Source organism: Vidua macroura, chromosome 18 (assembly GCF_024509145.1).
Source record: "Vidua macroura isolate BioBank_ID:100142 chromosome 18, ASM2450914v1, whole genome shotgun sequence".
NCBI lineage: Eukaryota > Metazoa > Chordata > Aves > Passeriformes > Viduidae > Vidua > Vidua macroura.
Window position 1 is genome coordinate 5,458,600 of NC_071588.1, and position 16,589 is coordinate 5,475,188.

The 16,589-nt window shown below is 46.4% G+C and overlaps 1 protein-coding gene across 4 annotated transcripts in view; it reads right to left on the reverse strand.

Annotated features, from left to right (window-relative positions):
* The window catches only part of TTC28 (tetratricopeptide repeat domain 28), a 109,440-nt gene that overhangs the window by 40,598 nt on the left and 52,253 nt on the right, over positions 1-16,589 (reverse strand). For all 4 annotated transcript variants that reach the window (XM_053994194.1, XM_053994195.1, XM_053994196.1 and 1 more), the window contains 3 exons: positions 7,074-7,221; positions 5,202-5,474; positions 4,056-4,186 (listed from right to left, as the gene is read on the reverse strand). In XM_053994194.1, coding sequence (XP_053850169.1) covers positions 4,056-4,186; positions 5,202-5,474; positions 7,074-7,221 — 552 coding nt within the window. The remainder of the gene's footprint in view (positions 1-4,055; positions 4,187-5,201; positions 5,475-7,073; positions 7,222-16,589) is intronic.

The window sequence follows — 16,589 nt, forward strand, 5'->3', positions numbered from 1 at the left end:
AGGGGTGCAGACAATCCCCTTTCTCACCCAACACTTCTGTTCACTCCTGCATGGTGAAGAGAGATGCTGCACCCCAGGGAAAGGCTCAGTTCAGCTCAAAGCGTGCCTGCCAGCCAGCACAGAGGGGCTGCCAGCGCCCAGTGGCTTTCTGGCAGCAGCATCCTTCCCAAGAGCTCCATGCTGGCAGCACAAGCACTCATTTCATGATGGTTAGTTTATGATCTTGCCATGCTGCCCTGCTATTTCTGAACAGCGGGGCTGTAATCGAAGGCGTCTGAGGGCCCAGGAGAGAAGGGAGCTATTAGACTGAGAGTTCCTGTGGTGTCCATGGCTCTGCATGGCAGGATTCAAGCACAGCCTTTGTGAGGGTTTGGACACTGGACCCAAGAAGGAACTCCACAGCTTTCCCTATCCTGTCCATTTCTGCTTGTCAGCCACTCACAGCTCCAAAACTCAAGTATTACTTCTCTAAATGAAATGCTTTGGAAGGAACACAGGACCTTCAGAATGGTCATCAAAAAGGGCCAGCACAACCTGTCCCAAGAAATCACACATCACTGGCTCTACACTGGCACTCTGGCCTTATAGAATTCCTAACAAGATAGTTCTGGACACCTGAGGAGCAGCTAGCAATGAAAAGGGACACGGGAGAGTAGTAGTCCCTCTGTAGTACAGGCATCAAAAGCTTTCAAATTTACATTTTGATTCCATTCTTTCCTCTGATCCTGGCATAGCTCATCAGCTGCATAAACCTTGTCTAAATCACAGCTTGTGATGTGGCATCAACACACCCTACCTACATGAGTTACCTGATGGTTTCCAGAAGATTAGACTACCTGGTGTTAAAACCAAAGCAATTAATTCAGAAATAGAGTATAGACATAACATTCAGCACCTGCATTATGGGCTGGTGTAACTGCAGCCCTTAGACCACTCTGAGGAGAAACAGGCTGCAAGCTTCTGCTGCTCAGAGCCAGCTTTTGTGACAAGAAAAAGACAACAAGCTAAAATAATGTGATGCAGTCTTCCCTGCTAACATCATCTGCCACTCCTCCTCTGGCACATTCCAGCACCTTGGCTGCTGCTTTGGGGAACCTCTCTTTGTACAACTCCCAGCACTTTCATGAGCACTGAGCAGAGACTGGAAAAAAGAGCAGCAGCTCGAGCTACCAGAATGGGATTTCCTTGGCACATGAACTGCTGGACAGTAGTGCTGACATTTCAGTCACAGAGAGCGTGGAATATGTCACAAGAACATGAGGCTGCTGCTGCTCCAGGACAGGGCTGCAACTCTTTATCCATCTTTATCAATCAGCAAGGAAGTAAAGACTACATTTCACTCCACTGCAGCCAGGTCTGCTCAGAGTGGACCTTCTTATTCCTGCCCAGTGGCAATTACCCCTGCACAGGCAGCAGCTCCTTCCTGCAGGACAGGAGTGGGTGAACTCCAACAGCCTGCAGCTGGCTCTGAATGAGTGAGGAGAAGACAAAGACCAGAGGCCCCACCAGCCTAGGAAAGTTTTATTTTCCACCTCTGCACAAACTGTGTGGGCCTTAGTTGGAGCTGGTGCCAAGAGAAATGCCCAAAGATCAGCTCCTGAGGTGCACACAGGCACTGAGCCAGGGTCCTGCAGCCCCCTGCCCATGTGTTCCCTCCGAGTTCAGATGGGCTGTGAGCACCCTCCTTACTCAGGATGGGATGGTGACTCTTTGTACTGCTGCCACGGGGCTACACAATGAGTGATGCCCACCCTGCCACCAGTGACATGGCTGAAGCAGGGACAGGAATAGCCACAGAACCAGTAATTTGAATTTCTTGACCAGCTACTGAAGCTGGTCAAAAAATCCAACCCATTCCTTACCTGAGATGTCTGTTTCATGGCGCCCTTCACAGCATCTCACTAAGAATCAGTCTTCTCCCTTACCTACACAGACCAATCCCCCACTTGTGTTCAATCCCCCAAATTCCCTCCTAGAGACACTACAGGTATGCCAAATCCCAGCAACAGCTGCCCCCATGCTCTCTCTGGACACAAGTACAGCAAAACAGCTCTAACTTCTCCCCACACTAACAGAAAGAGCAAATGGCCTGCCTGGACACATAGCCTGTATTTGTAACAGGAGCTGCACAGACTCCCTGTGCCAAGGAAGAAAAACATGTAAAATCTTGAGTCTCTGTGAGCAGCTGAGATGCTTTCCTGCTCAGCTGACAGCTCCCCTTCTCCAGGCCTGCATGGGGGAGGACACACCTGAATGCTCCAAACAGACCCTCTGCAACCTCCTCTTCCATTTATTGGCAGCACAACCCAGCAAACATTTGTTCCAGCAGCCTCAGAACCTGACAGCCCCTCCAAAGACAGCAGTATCCCATACAAAGGAGCACTTTTTTACCTTTTCTGCCAATTCTCTGTACAGTCAGGGGTAAAACAATTACCTCATTACAGTCACACACCAAATTCCCTTCTGCTGGAATTCACATCAGCTCTACTGCAACTTTATAACATTTGCATTATAAAAATGTCTGCAAAGGAGGCCAAGAAAAACAGCTTTTTGTTCAGAGGAAGCTCTGTGGTCAAGATGATGTCATCAGAAAGCGCCAAATTAATTTCCTGTGGTTACATCCTACAGGAAATCCAAGAAGCTCAGCTTTCTTGCTAAACCAAGTAGTCATTTGTTGTCAATAACTGTTAATTATGTGCCCAGATGTGTCATGAACTAAGGACTATTACAATTAGCCCACATTCCCTGGACTCCCCTCAGCAAGATCTGTTTAAATCAGTGGGCTAAAGACCAGGCAAAATACTCCAGCCCCACATCCCAGGCCAGCCTGGGGCTCCCCACAATGGGGTATGAAACCCATGGGGCTCTTCTATAGGGCAAGAAACCCCATGGAAGAGCAGCAGCCACACAGGTTACCCCGTTAGCAGCAACAGGGATACCGATCAAGAAAACTCCACAAACAATAACAAGTAACAGCTCTTCTGCCCTTCATGAACAGAAACAAGGAAATCAGGAGTGATTCAGGAGGTTTTCCAGCTGGTAAAATAATCAAGAAAATGTCTAGGAAGTCTCTCCCCCAGCCACAGTCCTTCCACAACCTACTGAAAGATGCATTTTTCCAAGGTTTACTTGATATTTAACGTACCAAATTAATAAAGCAGTAAAGAATTCAGCAAATTCTAGCAGATTTCTTTCCACAACTTACCAGTGGGAAACTAATCTTCCTCAGCTTTTAGATCTCCCCCAAAACCACCTGTGCTTACATGAATTCTCACCTGCCCTACTGCCATGCAATCATCAGTCTCCATTTCCCCACTCACGGTAGAGGGGAATCCCTGGAGCAGGGGAGAGGTTTTGTATCTGTGCACTAAAATATGATTCTGTCCTTACAGTGAACTTTCAGTAGAAATGCCTTGGGACAGCCTCCTCAGCCCATGCAGCCCACTTCCCTGCACTGGCAGGGAGCCCAGCATAATTGAATGGTCAAGGCAAAGCAGATCCTGCACAATTTGTTTTCAGGTTTGCATGGGTTCTTTTTGCTCTCACTGGTGTTTAGACAGAGTGTATTTTATGCAAACATAGGGGACAGGGATCTTGCCCATTTATTGTCTGGAAAAGGCACAACTTAGGATGCAGCTTAGCAGAGTCCAGGTCAGCAGCACCTGTAACACGGGGAAACGTGCTGAGGACAGCGAGGGCTCAGCTGCAGCAACGTGGTACTGACACTGACCCAGCAGCAGCTCCTGCCCCTGGAGCCCAGAGCCCCCCTGTGCTGTAGGAACAAGGATGGCAAGGCAAAAGCACCTGCTCAGAACGAGATGGGAGAGTCAAATGGACAACCCAAGCATCCTGCCCCTTGCACTCACAGATTGTATCTACCGGTACAAAGACTTTCCTTAACAAAAGGCAAGTGGACACCCAGGAGGAGAAGTCACAGCTTCCAAATTCTTGGGGTAAAACAGGGTAGACAGACAAGGCTTTTTTATATGTCCAGATCTGTCTGGAAGACCATGCAGGGCAGACTACCAGCTTTGACTCTTTAAAAAGCTTCCTACCTCTCTGTCCTTGAGCTTCATGGCAAGCACCAGCTGATGTCTGTGGTTAGTAAGGGCTTCCCGGTAATTTCCTTTGGAGAAGAATGCAGAGCCCAGATTTCCATGAGCTCGGCATTCTCCTGTCTGGTCACCTGTGTCACATGCAAACAAAACAAAGATTAGCTAATACAGGCACTGCTGGAAGCATCCAGTGGGAAGACTGAAACACGGGGTACAAGTGATGTTCTGGTGTGAGAACCAGCATTAGAACAAACTCATCTTTGTGTTTAATACACAGGCAAACTTCCCTCTTTGCTGGCCTTCAGAAACTTCTACAGTAGCCATCAATCTTATTTTTGGAATTGTTTTACTTTCTTCTGCGGCCTAACACTTGGCAATTTTCCATTCCTCCCTGTTTATTCCTTGCTTGACATTGTGAAGGTCAGTCAAGGGCCAAGGCCTAGAATAAGCACAAAGCATGCCAGCTTTCTCCAGAAAGCAATTCTGCAGCACAGCTCAGCTCAGAGGTACAAAGTACACCTACAACCATCTTCAAGAGAGCAGTCCTTATGCTCTCAGTGAACAGTCCTGGCTCAAGCCTTTGGGCATTGTCTCTCCAGCTCTGCACAGTCAGGGCTTTGTCTCACACCTGTCTGCTCTCCTACAGCACCCCACCAAGCCGAATGCTCTTACTGTTGTGCAGAATATACAGTACTCAAGAGGGATTTATGAATTTGTTTATTTTTAAACACTCTTTGTTCATCATTGTGTCACTACTGATTTGTTCCTTCCCTGGCTACTGCCCCAGAATCTCAGAGTGAGTACTTTTGTTCATCTTGGAAAAGCAGATGGCTTCATTTAAGACTCATGTAAGGTCTTGAGTCCAAGCCAACACAGGGAATAAGAGCAATTCTCACATACGTGACATCAGGTAATTAGAAGACCCTGTAAAACCTTAGCACATCCATTGATCATCTGCCCCTTCACACAGGCAGGCAAACAGGGATGCACAAACCTGCAGTCTGCACATTTCAGAAGCTTCCGATTGGATTTAGCAGCTTGTGAAAACCCACAGAAACCTGAGCGAGATGCTGATCATTAACCTAGCTCTTGATTTGTTTCACCAGTCCCAACCCAGCACTCCAGAAGCAAAAAGAGGATTCTTACCTAAACTCTTGGCTACGTCCAAGTCCTGCTGCATGTATCCAGTGCTTTTCTCCGTGTTCCCGAGGGACCAGTACGCACTGCTCAGCGCAGAGAACACCGATCCCCGCAGCTTCAGGCTGCAAGTGCCAATCTTCAGGGCAGCCTCTAGCACCACCACAGAGGCCCCGTGGTGGCCTGCAGTCAGGAGCTCCTGACCAATCACAGACACCACAACAAAGGGGCTCTTGTCCAGCTTCATCTTCTGCAGTTGTTGGTAGGTGGGCTCCAGGGACTCTGAAGCACAAAACCAAAGACAGAGGTACTGAGCAAACCAAGTTATTTGCATCAGGAATCACCTTCACAAGTCATTTTGACTTTTTTGTAAACAGATGACACATGACTTAAGGGCCAGACAGCCCAAATTCAATGAAGATTTATTAAGGGAGCTTGGGGCTCAAAGGTACCATCTAAGATCTGGCATATCAAGACAGATCACCTGGCAAGCTGCTGTTTGCTTTGCAGAAAGCACTTCAGGAAGGCAGCATAAAAATAGAGCTTAGAGCAGTCTCAGCCTGAGCTCTGAAGTCTGGCTTAATGGCAGAAGGAATACAGAAGATATCTATGGAATTTTGTAGGAAACTGGAAATGGGCCATCTGCAGTGTCTGAGAGCACTGCAGTTTTTGCTCTTTCAGCACAAACCTTCAGACGAACGTCTGCAAAGCCTGTGCCTGTCCAGATACCCAAGCATATGATGTGTGCTAAGAGAGGTGACCAAAACTGCAGAAAGAAGCTGCTCCTTCTGCAGGAGACGGTGCTCCTGTGGCATGATAGCACTGGACCTACCCAGCTGCTTCAATCTAACTGCAGCAGGGAGCACAGTTGATACACAGCTGCACAAGGCAGTCAGCCAGAGATCATCCTGCCAAATCTGGGGATGCTCCCACAGAATACCATATAACCTACATTCTAAGCAGCAGCCTTAGCACCTCTGGGTAGCAAATCAAATTGCATTCACCAGGTAACTGCTGTACAGGACAGAAACTTCCAGATGAATTCATTTTGGAGGATGGAGAAAAACACTGTAAAAAAGCAAATACCAACAAGGATATTTTTTCATTTCAGTGCTCCTTGGCTCCTAAGCCCTGTGGCCCCCAGCACCATCTGCTGAGGAGGACAATTGCCATGTTCCCTCCTGACTAACAGCATTAGGGCATTGCAGCACAAAGCCTGCAAGAGACACAGAGCTAGGAGGAGACAACCCCCTTCCTCTAGAGAAAAAAATCTTGGAAACGGGGACACGATGAAAGAGAGGCAAAACACTGCACAGCTCATATGGCTTCAAGGTCTCTGTGATTGCAAACACCGCTTGAACAGAAGCGAATTAGCAGAGCAGCCTTTTTGCCTTCTGGAATGTTGTGTTTTGAGATACAGCAGTACCACAGAAAAGCTGCTGATGTGCTCTTCTGGGGCAAACACTGGCCTGGGGCATTTCAGATGTGCTGCTCCCAACCTAAACATTGTGGGAAGTTGTTCCAGTAACAACACAGGCAATGCCACAGCAGCACACACCTCTGCCTGCACCAATACTGGAGAAAGGAAAAACCAACGAGGACTCCATGGGAACTGCTGTACAAACCCAGTTTGATTCATCTCCAGTGCCCCTCAAGCTGGCCATCATCTTACTGCCCCACTTAACCAGAAAGGTAGTTTTTGTTCCTCCTGTAACTTCAGGCTCTATTCTTGGCATCCTTCTGACTCGGCAGAGAAGACAAATATTGAAATCTTTCCCTTCAGCCCTCCAGGTTCTCCTGTCCTCAGATGCTGGGACTGAAGCTCCCACCTCTGGCTAGCTCAGCAGCAGGTGATACCCCTGAGAACCCCCATGTGCTTACCTCGCATGGGAGACTTCATGGCGGCCTCGACCATGCCCACCAGAAGCTGAAGGCTCTTGGGATCCTGCGCCAGCCCCGAGGCAAAGGCGGCCAGCGCGTCCGCATGGCGTCCCAGGTACTGCAGGGCCACGCCCTGACGGAAGTATGCCTGCAGGAACAGAGGCAAGAGCAATGCCCATCACTGAGCCAGCACAAACAGGCACAAGTAACACAGCTCCTGACCTCGGGCTGGTGGGCAGCAGGCCACACCACGGCACTCCGGCTTCTCTGGCCACGTGCCTACAATCACTGCCAGCCAACATTGCAGTCTGGTCTGTGAACCCCACCAGCGTGTACCCCCTCTCTGTGATCACCTGCTGAGCTTTAGCGAGGCCTCTGAACTGTTTTGGGGTACAGGGTTGGTCACTTCTAGTAAGGCAAAACTTTACCCTTGGACCTGGCTAAATACTACTTCTTAACTACTTATAACAAGATACTTTTTCTCAAGACCCTCCTTTCCAGTCTCGGCTCACACAGCACAGAAGCAACCCACTTCCCCTCCCATCAGCTCTTGCCAACGAGTCCAATATCAACATCCAGCACTAGCAGGGCCCAAAATGTACTGAAAGCTCAAGCTGCAATGAAACACAACACAAAGATGCAGCCAGGAGCTGAGCCTTCTTTCTCCACTCACATCCACTGAGGCAGACACTGTCCAGCACTGCCCCACTTGCTAAGTGTACTATATATGCAACACACATACACGTGTGTATGTGTACTGTATACATTGATCTATACAAGCTTCTTAGACTAAAGCAAGACACTTGTAATTCTGAAACTGTTTACAAGATGATTTTTCTTAATTCCTTAATTTTCCAGAAAACCATTTATGAGAACCTGCAATACCTTCAAAGTAACTTGTATATCCTAACACCGTGTATCTCCATTTCTACATCAGCAACACCAATATGCAGTTGCAAAGCATTCCCAGAGCTCCCAAATCTGCACACACTGGCATACCAGAAACCTACACACAAAGCAGGAACTTCACACACACACTCTGCTCACACAAGGAGCACAAAGCTCCAGAGCTGCCTGAGAGATACTGGGGAAAAAGACCACAGAAAACACAATCTAGTATTTACAAAGTACTCAGGTATTTGTAGCACAGACATCTGGACGCTGTGTTATAAAAAGGTCTTGAACCTTTAAGCACCTTTGATGCCTGTTACTCAGGTTTTATCTTCATGCCCAGCTAATACCTTTCAAATGCAAATTTTGCTGCACTTTGAGTTCATTCAAGCCTATTTCAATAGCACAAATAAAGAGGTTAAAGCATTATTTGTATTATTTAAAAGGGCTTTAAGAACCAATACTGCTCCTTGAGATTGGCTCTCTTGGCTAGGACCTCATCACTCTCTCTTCGTCCATAATAGCAGAGAGATCTGCACTCAAGATACATTAGATATATATCTGGGAAGTCTTTTTACTTTAACAGGAGAAATCTTTAATTAATTTTTGAACTCGTTAGAGCATTCAGGCAGTTTTGGATTCCAATCCAGGAAGGCAGAGATTAAGGAAAATCAGAAATGATGTGAGGAATTTAGAGACGTGAATATTTAATCTCTTTTCCATTAGTAAGTCTTGATTGTAGAACCCCTTTTAATGAATTCAATGAAAGCAAAATGCTTTTCATTAACCTTTAGTATAAATGTGTTCTTATTGAACCAAACAAGCCACTGTACTGGAAACCCAATTCATTGTTAACTAGATTACAAGCATGAAGCTTTAAATCAAAGAAAATACAAAGAACTAACAACATGCAGCAGCCACCAAGCACAAGTCCTCCCAGCAGAGTGTGAACTGTCACCTAAATCATGCTGTACACTATTAAGTCTTGTTTTTGCAGAATTACCATCTAATTGCTTTCTTTACTGCCTGATGAGAGAGGGAGTTGGACACAGCACAACTCTGACTGGGACCTCTCCAGCCCACAAGGCTGCTTGGTCCAGGACAGCCGTGCCTGCCTGGTTCAGCTCTGCAGAAGGTGGGCACGGACACACAGCCGCCAGCATCGAGCTCCGTGTGCTGTGTGGGCATCTTCAGCACCTTGTGCTTCACTGGCACATCCTGAATGCTGAGAAATGAGAACCTGAACCCTCTGAACCCTGCACACGGAGGAGACACACGGGCTCCAGGTGACAGGAGGAGACAAGACCCACAAACATCCAGTTCAGTTCCGCACATTCTGAACATCCTTTACGGAAAGGGCTTTTATCCGCTCCCCACATCTATTGCTGGAAGTGCCCCTGGAAACTGCTTAATTTGAATACAAACACAACATTCAAAGCCCAAAAGAGAACCCTATTAATCATAGCAGAAAGTACAATTTTGGCCTATTTTTCTCCTGCAAAAAACCCTTCCTTCCTTCCTCTTCCAGTTTCCAGCATACATAAGAATGCTCTCTGCACATTGTGTTCTCCACAGACCTTTAACTAAATAAATAAAAAGCATTCACATCACCTATTTCCTCCCCAAGAGGCATTCACAAGTTAGTTTAGCATTGGAATGAAGACACTGTATCAAGGGGAAAAGTCTGCAAAGAGGAAATGGTGAGAATCACCCTTTGGAAGAGGAGAGGAAAAGGGAAGGCAGGGAGCCAGCAGCTGCAGCTGAAGGCATGAGCCAAGGAGCAGCTCCTGGTCCCGACACAGACAGAGCCTTCCCCTGCTGAGCAAGCTTTAAATTTTAAATCACTTTATGTGAAGATACTACAGTGCTCACTCTACAGTAACAGTTACATTAATTTTCCAGTGATCCCAAATAAGAAAAAACTATCAATCCCTTTTAAGAAGATTAAAGCACGGAGAGAGACAATGTTTCACTAAAGACAAGACAGAAACAGCAGGTGTTTTCTAACCTGGCTCTCTGCATGCTCAGTGTCTCAATACAGACAGCTGGAATCATCTCTTTCATTTCTGCAGTCTCTGCACCACACTTTGCAGGAACAAGGCACCGTGCAAGAAGAAAGCCTCATTCTCAGCTGGAATTTGGCACCAGATGCATCTCCCTCAATGGGAATTATTTTCTCCTGTCCTTGTTTTAGCAGGATGGGCCCAGCTGTGCTGTTCCCACCTCCAGAGTCCCAGCATGTCAGGGGTTCCCAGCACCTGCACCCACCCCTCCAGCCTGAGCTCTGCCCAGCACATCCACTGCCTGCAGAAGGACAGGGAGAGCAGCTCTTGCCAGCAGGAACCCTTTGGGAAGGGAAGCGGATTAGAGTCCAAAGCAGCTCTACAAAGCAGCCAATCTCATCAAGTCCCCAGTACCACGTTGGAGAGGCTGTTAAGTGAGCATTCCCACACCTCTCTGAGAATCAAACACCAGTGCAGGCTCACACAGCCAGGTGGGCTCAGCCTTCTGCACAACAGGCTGCACTTCTGCCCACTTACCCAATTTCATACAGCCAAGGGAAGGAGGGAGGACAAGGAATAGACAGCACTTTTTATCCGTAATACCTCTGAAAGCACTGTTGATATTCTGGAAGCAAAAATAATTTACTCTAATTAATTAACTGGCAAAATATATTTGGCACTTGAGACTTCTGAGCCATGCAAAACACAGATGCTGCTCACACTGCTGGCCTCAGGACAGAACCCAGAGAGGTGAAGTGGCATCACTCCCAGCACAGGACCCAAAGGGTTGAATAAGTCTTCCTACCTCATTCAGGTTTTGCCACCCATTTTTGCAGACTTGCCTCCTTGCCCCATGCTTTTCAGAACATTCCATGTTTCCATGGCTGCAATACAGCTTTTTACTGCTTTTCCTACCCTCAACATAATTTTACCAAAGTTGTATGAGCATGAGAAGAGTACAGAGACAGCCCTGCCCCTAGTCCAGGGCAGTTCTGTGGGGCCAGCTGGTGGCCAGGCCACAGCACAGTCAGCATCTGCCGAGGCAGGCACAGCCCCCCTCTGCAATTCCAAGCACAAGTCCTGTGTTTTCTGCCCAATTTATTGATCCACGTAGTTTCTGTACACACCAATATTTTCCACCTGTGTTTATTATAGCCCATTTAATGTAAAAGGAGAATTTCTCTCTGTCCTACTAGGAACTGCCGCTAGACTGATGGCTGCAGTGTCCAGGGAACACAAATAAACATATTATTAGCTTTTTTGATTCTCTCATCATTTGAGATCCCATCTAGGTGACTGTCTAGTCCATGAATACTAGATTTCCCTGTGCAATCTGAAACAGGATTAGAATGCAAATGTCATAACTGAACAAACATATCAAGAGGGGAGCTGAAATTTGTATTAAATCTTCTGATATCAATATGCAAGAACTGTTTTAGGCAACAGTAATTGGTTTATAAGTAATACAAAATATGCAATGAAGATAAAAATACAGTACAAAGACACAACATGTAAATAATGAATGGGACCTTTAAGTTCCCTAAGATTTTGCCAAATAAAACCAAGTCAAGGTCCTGCCCACACAGGTTAAGTAGCAACAGATTCTACATTTGGGATCTCCCCTCTCTGCTCAGGAGCTCCTGTGCCTCCCCCTGCATCCCCCCTTTCTGCAGGAATCCCACTGCATCACAGGCCATCCTGCCCTGCCAGGGCTCACCTGGTCCCTCTGCCACCAAACCTCACCCCACAGGCTCATGGACATGGCACAATGCTGGCCAACATTAATTGGATAACAGAGACAGAGGAACCAAACTGGAACAGCATCAGAAGAACTTGCAGCAGAAAATTCCTGTCAAACAAACATGGAAAACTTGAAAAAAAGCACCTTGGTCTTAGACAAAGGCTGCCATTGTACACAGGGGAGGAAACTCAAACCACCCTCGCTGCTGTCAGTGGGCCTGGACAGTCAGCCATGGGGGCAGGAAAGGCAAACACACAGCAAATGCTTCTTCCATAGTGCTCCCTTGGTTTGCCAGATCAGGAGAAGATGCCAAAAACAGCAGGAATAATCTCTGATGCATTTAATGCCTGCTCTCAGTCTGCAGAACACCTCTTGTGCAGTCAGACCCACTGCCCCTCAGGGCTGCCCACGCCAGCTGTGCCCACGGCTGACCAGAGCTTGCAAGGGACCAGCAGAAGGGAGGGAATGTGTGAACAGCTGCCACAGCTTCTCAGGGCCAAGCACCAGGTTGAATCCATCCTCTCCCCTTGTAACTGTTTTACAGCCAAATTTTAGAGAAAAATACGGACAAATCTCTGCTGTGGGATTTCAAGAATGTGAGGAGAGGGAAGATTGCACTTTAATTCAGAACACATGTGGCACATGCATAAATACTGCTGCTGACCACACGAGCTGAATTCCTGCTTTCCCAAAATTAAGGTTGCACCCCAGGTAACACTTTTCCTTCACAGTCCTACATCTGGCTGACACCTGAACCACAGCTGTCAGCCTGCCCTGGAGAATCAGCACAACAGATTTGTTGTTTCTGCAGCTTTGTTTCTTTATCTTCTACCTGTTTCCAAGATGACTCTTACAGAACTACGTTACTTAGAAATGGGAATTTCCTCTAAGACCCATGGAACATATAGAGAAAAACAAGATGGGTGTGTGTGCGTAAAATATCTTGCCTGGTTTTATCCAAAGAGCATTTAATCATTCTTATTAATTGTGCTTCCACTACCTGCTTAATGGGATTCTGTTCACAGCTCACTTGCCCATCCGAAATATATCGAATTTAATCAGTAAATAAAGAGTCAAACCTTTGTTTACTTAGTTGAAGTAAACAGCCCAGCTTCTCACAGAGTTTATCCTTGTTGCTCCTTTTTCACATGCTTCAGGCTTACTCTAGGAACAGCAGCCACATCCTGGAACCCCTCTTGAGAGGACATTCCTCTCCTTCCCTAAGAGCAGGTGCCAGCAGACAATCTTCCTGTACTTAGCAGCTACAACTCTTAACCATCACTTAACAGCAAGAACCAGGAGTGAAGGGAGGAAAGCGCTCTGGAAGAGTAACAACCAACCTGTCAGTGCCCAAGTACAGCACAAGGAAAACAGAACCAGCCTCTTCTGCCTCAGCCAACAGGCACAGCACTGCAGCATCTGCTACAGCTCCTCCACAAGAAGAACAGGGACAATTTAGCACAATTTTTGGCTAAACAGCTTCTTTCAGAAATGGCAGAAGAAAAGATAGGCCACCTTGCATCCTGCTCAGAAGTAACACCAGTTTTTGTAAGATATTATTAGATATTTAACAGATACAGAATTATACAAAACTTAAACTAAATGGATTAGCTGACACCTGTAGGTGTCTTCTCAGGGAAGCTTGGGGCAGAGGCAGGGCTGGATTGAACACCATTATTACCTGGTGCTTAGTTTACTTTCAGCACTGTACCATGATTTAAATTGTAAATTTAGTTCTTTTTGCCTATTCTAGGTACTCTTCCTCTGGACCTCAATACTGGACCCTCTTGGCTTCCCTCTCCATCTGTAAAATCCGTGTGTCTTGCACTTCCCAATTATCCTACCTCCTCCTGGTTTTAGCTGCTGCTTTATTGCTGTAAATCTGAAAAGCGTTTAGGGTTGTTTTGGAAACACTTTTGTCTGCACTGAGACAAGATACAGCAGAGGTCATTTAACAACCTTTTAACAACTTTGGCTCACCACAACAAGGTACTTCACCCAAATGACTCAAAACCTCTGTAACTGCTGGAAGTCAGATAAACTTTGATCAGCAAATGGTGATTTGAGTGCCACAAGAATGAGTGAAATGCAATATTTTAAATTACCATTTCAAGATTTTAACACAGACAGTTTTTGCAACACAGCAGACAGACTCCACAAGAGCAACAGCTCTGCATGCAACCAAACATTCAAAGAAAAGTGAAATGCACTCTGAGAGCCACTACAATTACACTGGGCTTCATGGAAAACAAGCCCCAAAACCACTTCCTTACTACACATCTCCACGGGTCCATTCTCAAGACTGCCTGATCTTAAGCTACATCTTTTCTTACTGGTGAAGTAGAAAAAAAATCTGAGCAGTACAATCCCCAGGAGAGCAGAGCAGAAGATGAAATAAGATGAATATAAGATGAGTAAGATGAAATACACATAGAGCACAGGAAAGCAGCGACTGCCACATGCTCACAGTGCCTGCAGTGGGGAGCTGTTCCACATTCCCTGGAGAAGCACCTGGTGCTCAGCAGGGGCTGTGACAGAGAAGCCCAGGACACACCTACTGCAGACATCTCCTGCCTCTTGGCTCACCCTGCCAGCGCCCAGCCAGCACCGCCTGCCAAGGACAAAGCTGATGACAGGGGAGAGGGGAAAAATCAAATTTGCAAAAGTACTAAACATATAAATCTTTGGCCCAAGTGAACGTGGGAAAAATTCTTTAGCAGGGGCGTCCCATTTAGCAAGTTCTGCCAGATCATTACTCTTGTAATGCAAAGGGGAAAAACATCAACACCATGTTTCCCTACAATGATTCGCCTCCTTTATCACAGATCTCTGAAGCACCAAGTAATTTAGTAGTTGCTATGGAAACTGCTAGTTTTATTGAACAGCCCTGAAAGGGTCAAGAGGTACCATCAAACTGGCCAATTGTAAATTATTTCCCTACTAAACATCTGCTTTATTTTAGTTGCCCTACCACTTCTCTGTTTTGCTGTTAGAACAGTATCTGGATGGACTCCAGAATAGGTGTCATTCTTCAGTGGGGTTGCAACAGCCAAGTCCAAAAATAGCAATTTTCATTTTCTAATACACTGTAAAATCCTTCAAGCAATGGAGCCCTATTGAGGACAGAATAGCAAGGGACTGGGGACTCTTCCCTCTCACACACATCAGCACCAACTTGAGGCAGTGGTAACCAACACAAAGAGCTGGTTTTCAACATGATCCCTGGGGTTTTCACATGGCTGCTTGCACCGAGACGAACATGAGACGAACAACCCAGTCTGATCCACTTGTGCCTTCAGAAAAGGGACAAAACAGCAGTAGAAGAGCACCCTGCCCTTCGAAGCAAGCACCCAGCTCTTCTCAGCTTTGCAACCCCAAGAAAAGACAGTCCCCCTTGCCAGAAAGGGTCTGTGCTCTAGGAACACAAAACATTGCATTGCCTGTACTGGACTACCAGAAAACAATGTAATCTACCTTCCTTTATTCATCACACAGAAAATGGCACCAGAGGTTCCAAATGCTAGTTAGCAGCTTCTATTCCTACAGGCCAGGAGAACAGCAGGAGTACTGGCTGCATTTCCAACTTTGCTATTGAACTCACTGGATTTCTGTCAGTTCCACAAAAGTGCCAAATTTCTTATTATTCCCATTTACTCAATGTGTGTCTATGGAGCAAGGCTTCCTCTGTGGAGGACATGAACAGCTCTCCTGTGCAGAGGCATTCTCTGTCTCTTCAACAGACAGAAAGCTGCCCTAGGCAATATCACCTGGAAATCCTTATTCCAACATCTTTAAGTTACCTTTAAGTAACCTTTAAGTTACAAATGTACTTAATTCAAATGACTGGAGTGGGCAGGAGAAAGCATTTTATTACAGAACATACCTGAATTTAAGAGGCTGCATGCTTTCTAATGACAACCATGCCTAAGTTCTGTGCCCAGGGCAAGCCAGTAAAGGGCAGGCTCTGTTGCCTCCTCATACATTCTCTCCGTTTTTCATCTGGCTGAAATTATTTAAGTGATGACAAAGAAAGCAAAAACTGTGTCTATGTAGACAAGTTCTGGTCTTTCTCACATATCCTGTGAACTCCATTACTTGTGTAAGGTCTTGGCTTGGAAGAAAATATTCTAAGTTCTGAGGTATTTGGCATGCCTTGGTATGGTGACTCCAGCCTTGATTCAGACTTTCCATCCCCAGGAATCCCAGGAGAAATGAAGATATTTTTCTGTACATCCACAGGAAAATTTCTCCTTCGTCAGGCAATGAGTTCATAGTATTAATTTCAGTTCTCTTTTCTAAAATTATCCACCACAGACTAAAATTTCCACACAGCAAATACTGGAGCATTGCTCTGTTAGGATACACTCAGCAGAAGTGATTCTCACAAGGCCAGGGCTTGTCTAACTGCACAGCTCAAGCCTGTACTCCTGAAAAAGTTATCAGGGCTGCACAGAAACTGCAAATCATGCAGACACAGCTACAGAGAGACCAAAACCAACGAGAAATGTTTGATATGTCACAGTTCTTTCCATATCACAAGAACTCATTACTTCTGGACTCTGATGCAGGCAGGTGCCAGGTGGTAGAAGTACAAATATGAGGGGACATGCTAAGCCAAGAGAGATCCTGCACTTCCAGAGGCACTGCTCAGGAATGCTGGAGGAGAAACCAAGCAGTGCCCTGCTCCAGGACCACAGCCTGGCCAAAGGACAAGGCAGTCCCACTTCACTGGAGCTGCTCAGCAGCAGAATCTGGTGTGTTAATTCTCTCCTGACTAACAGACACAGCAACTGCCCCTACAAAACCAACAGCTTGAGGCTTATGGTACTGAGCTCTGTACAGCATTCTGCAGCACAACACCTCATGGCAACAGCTCCACTC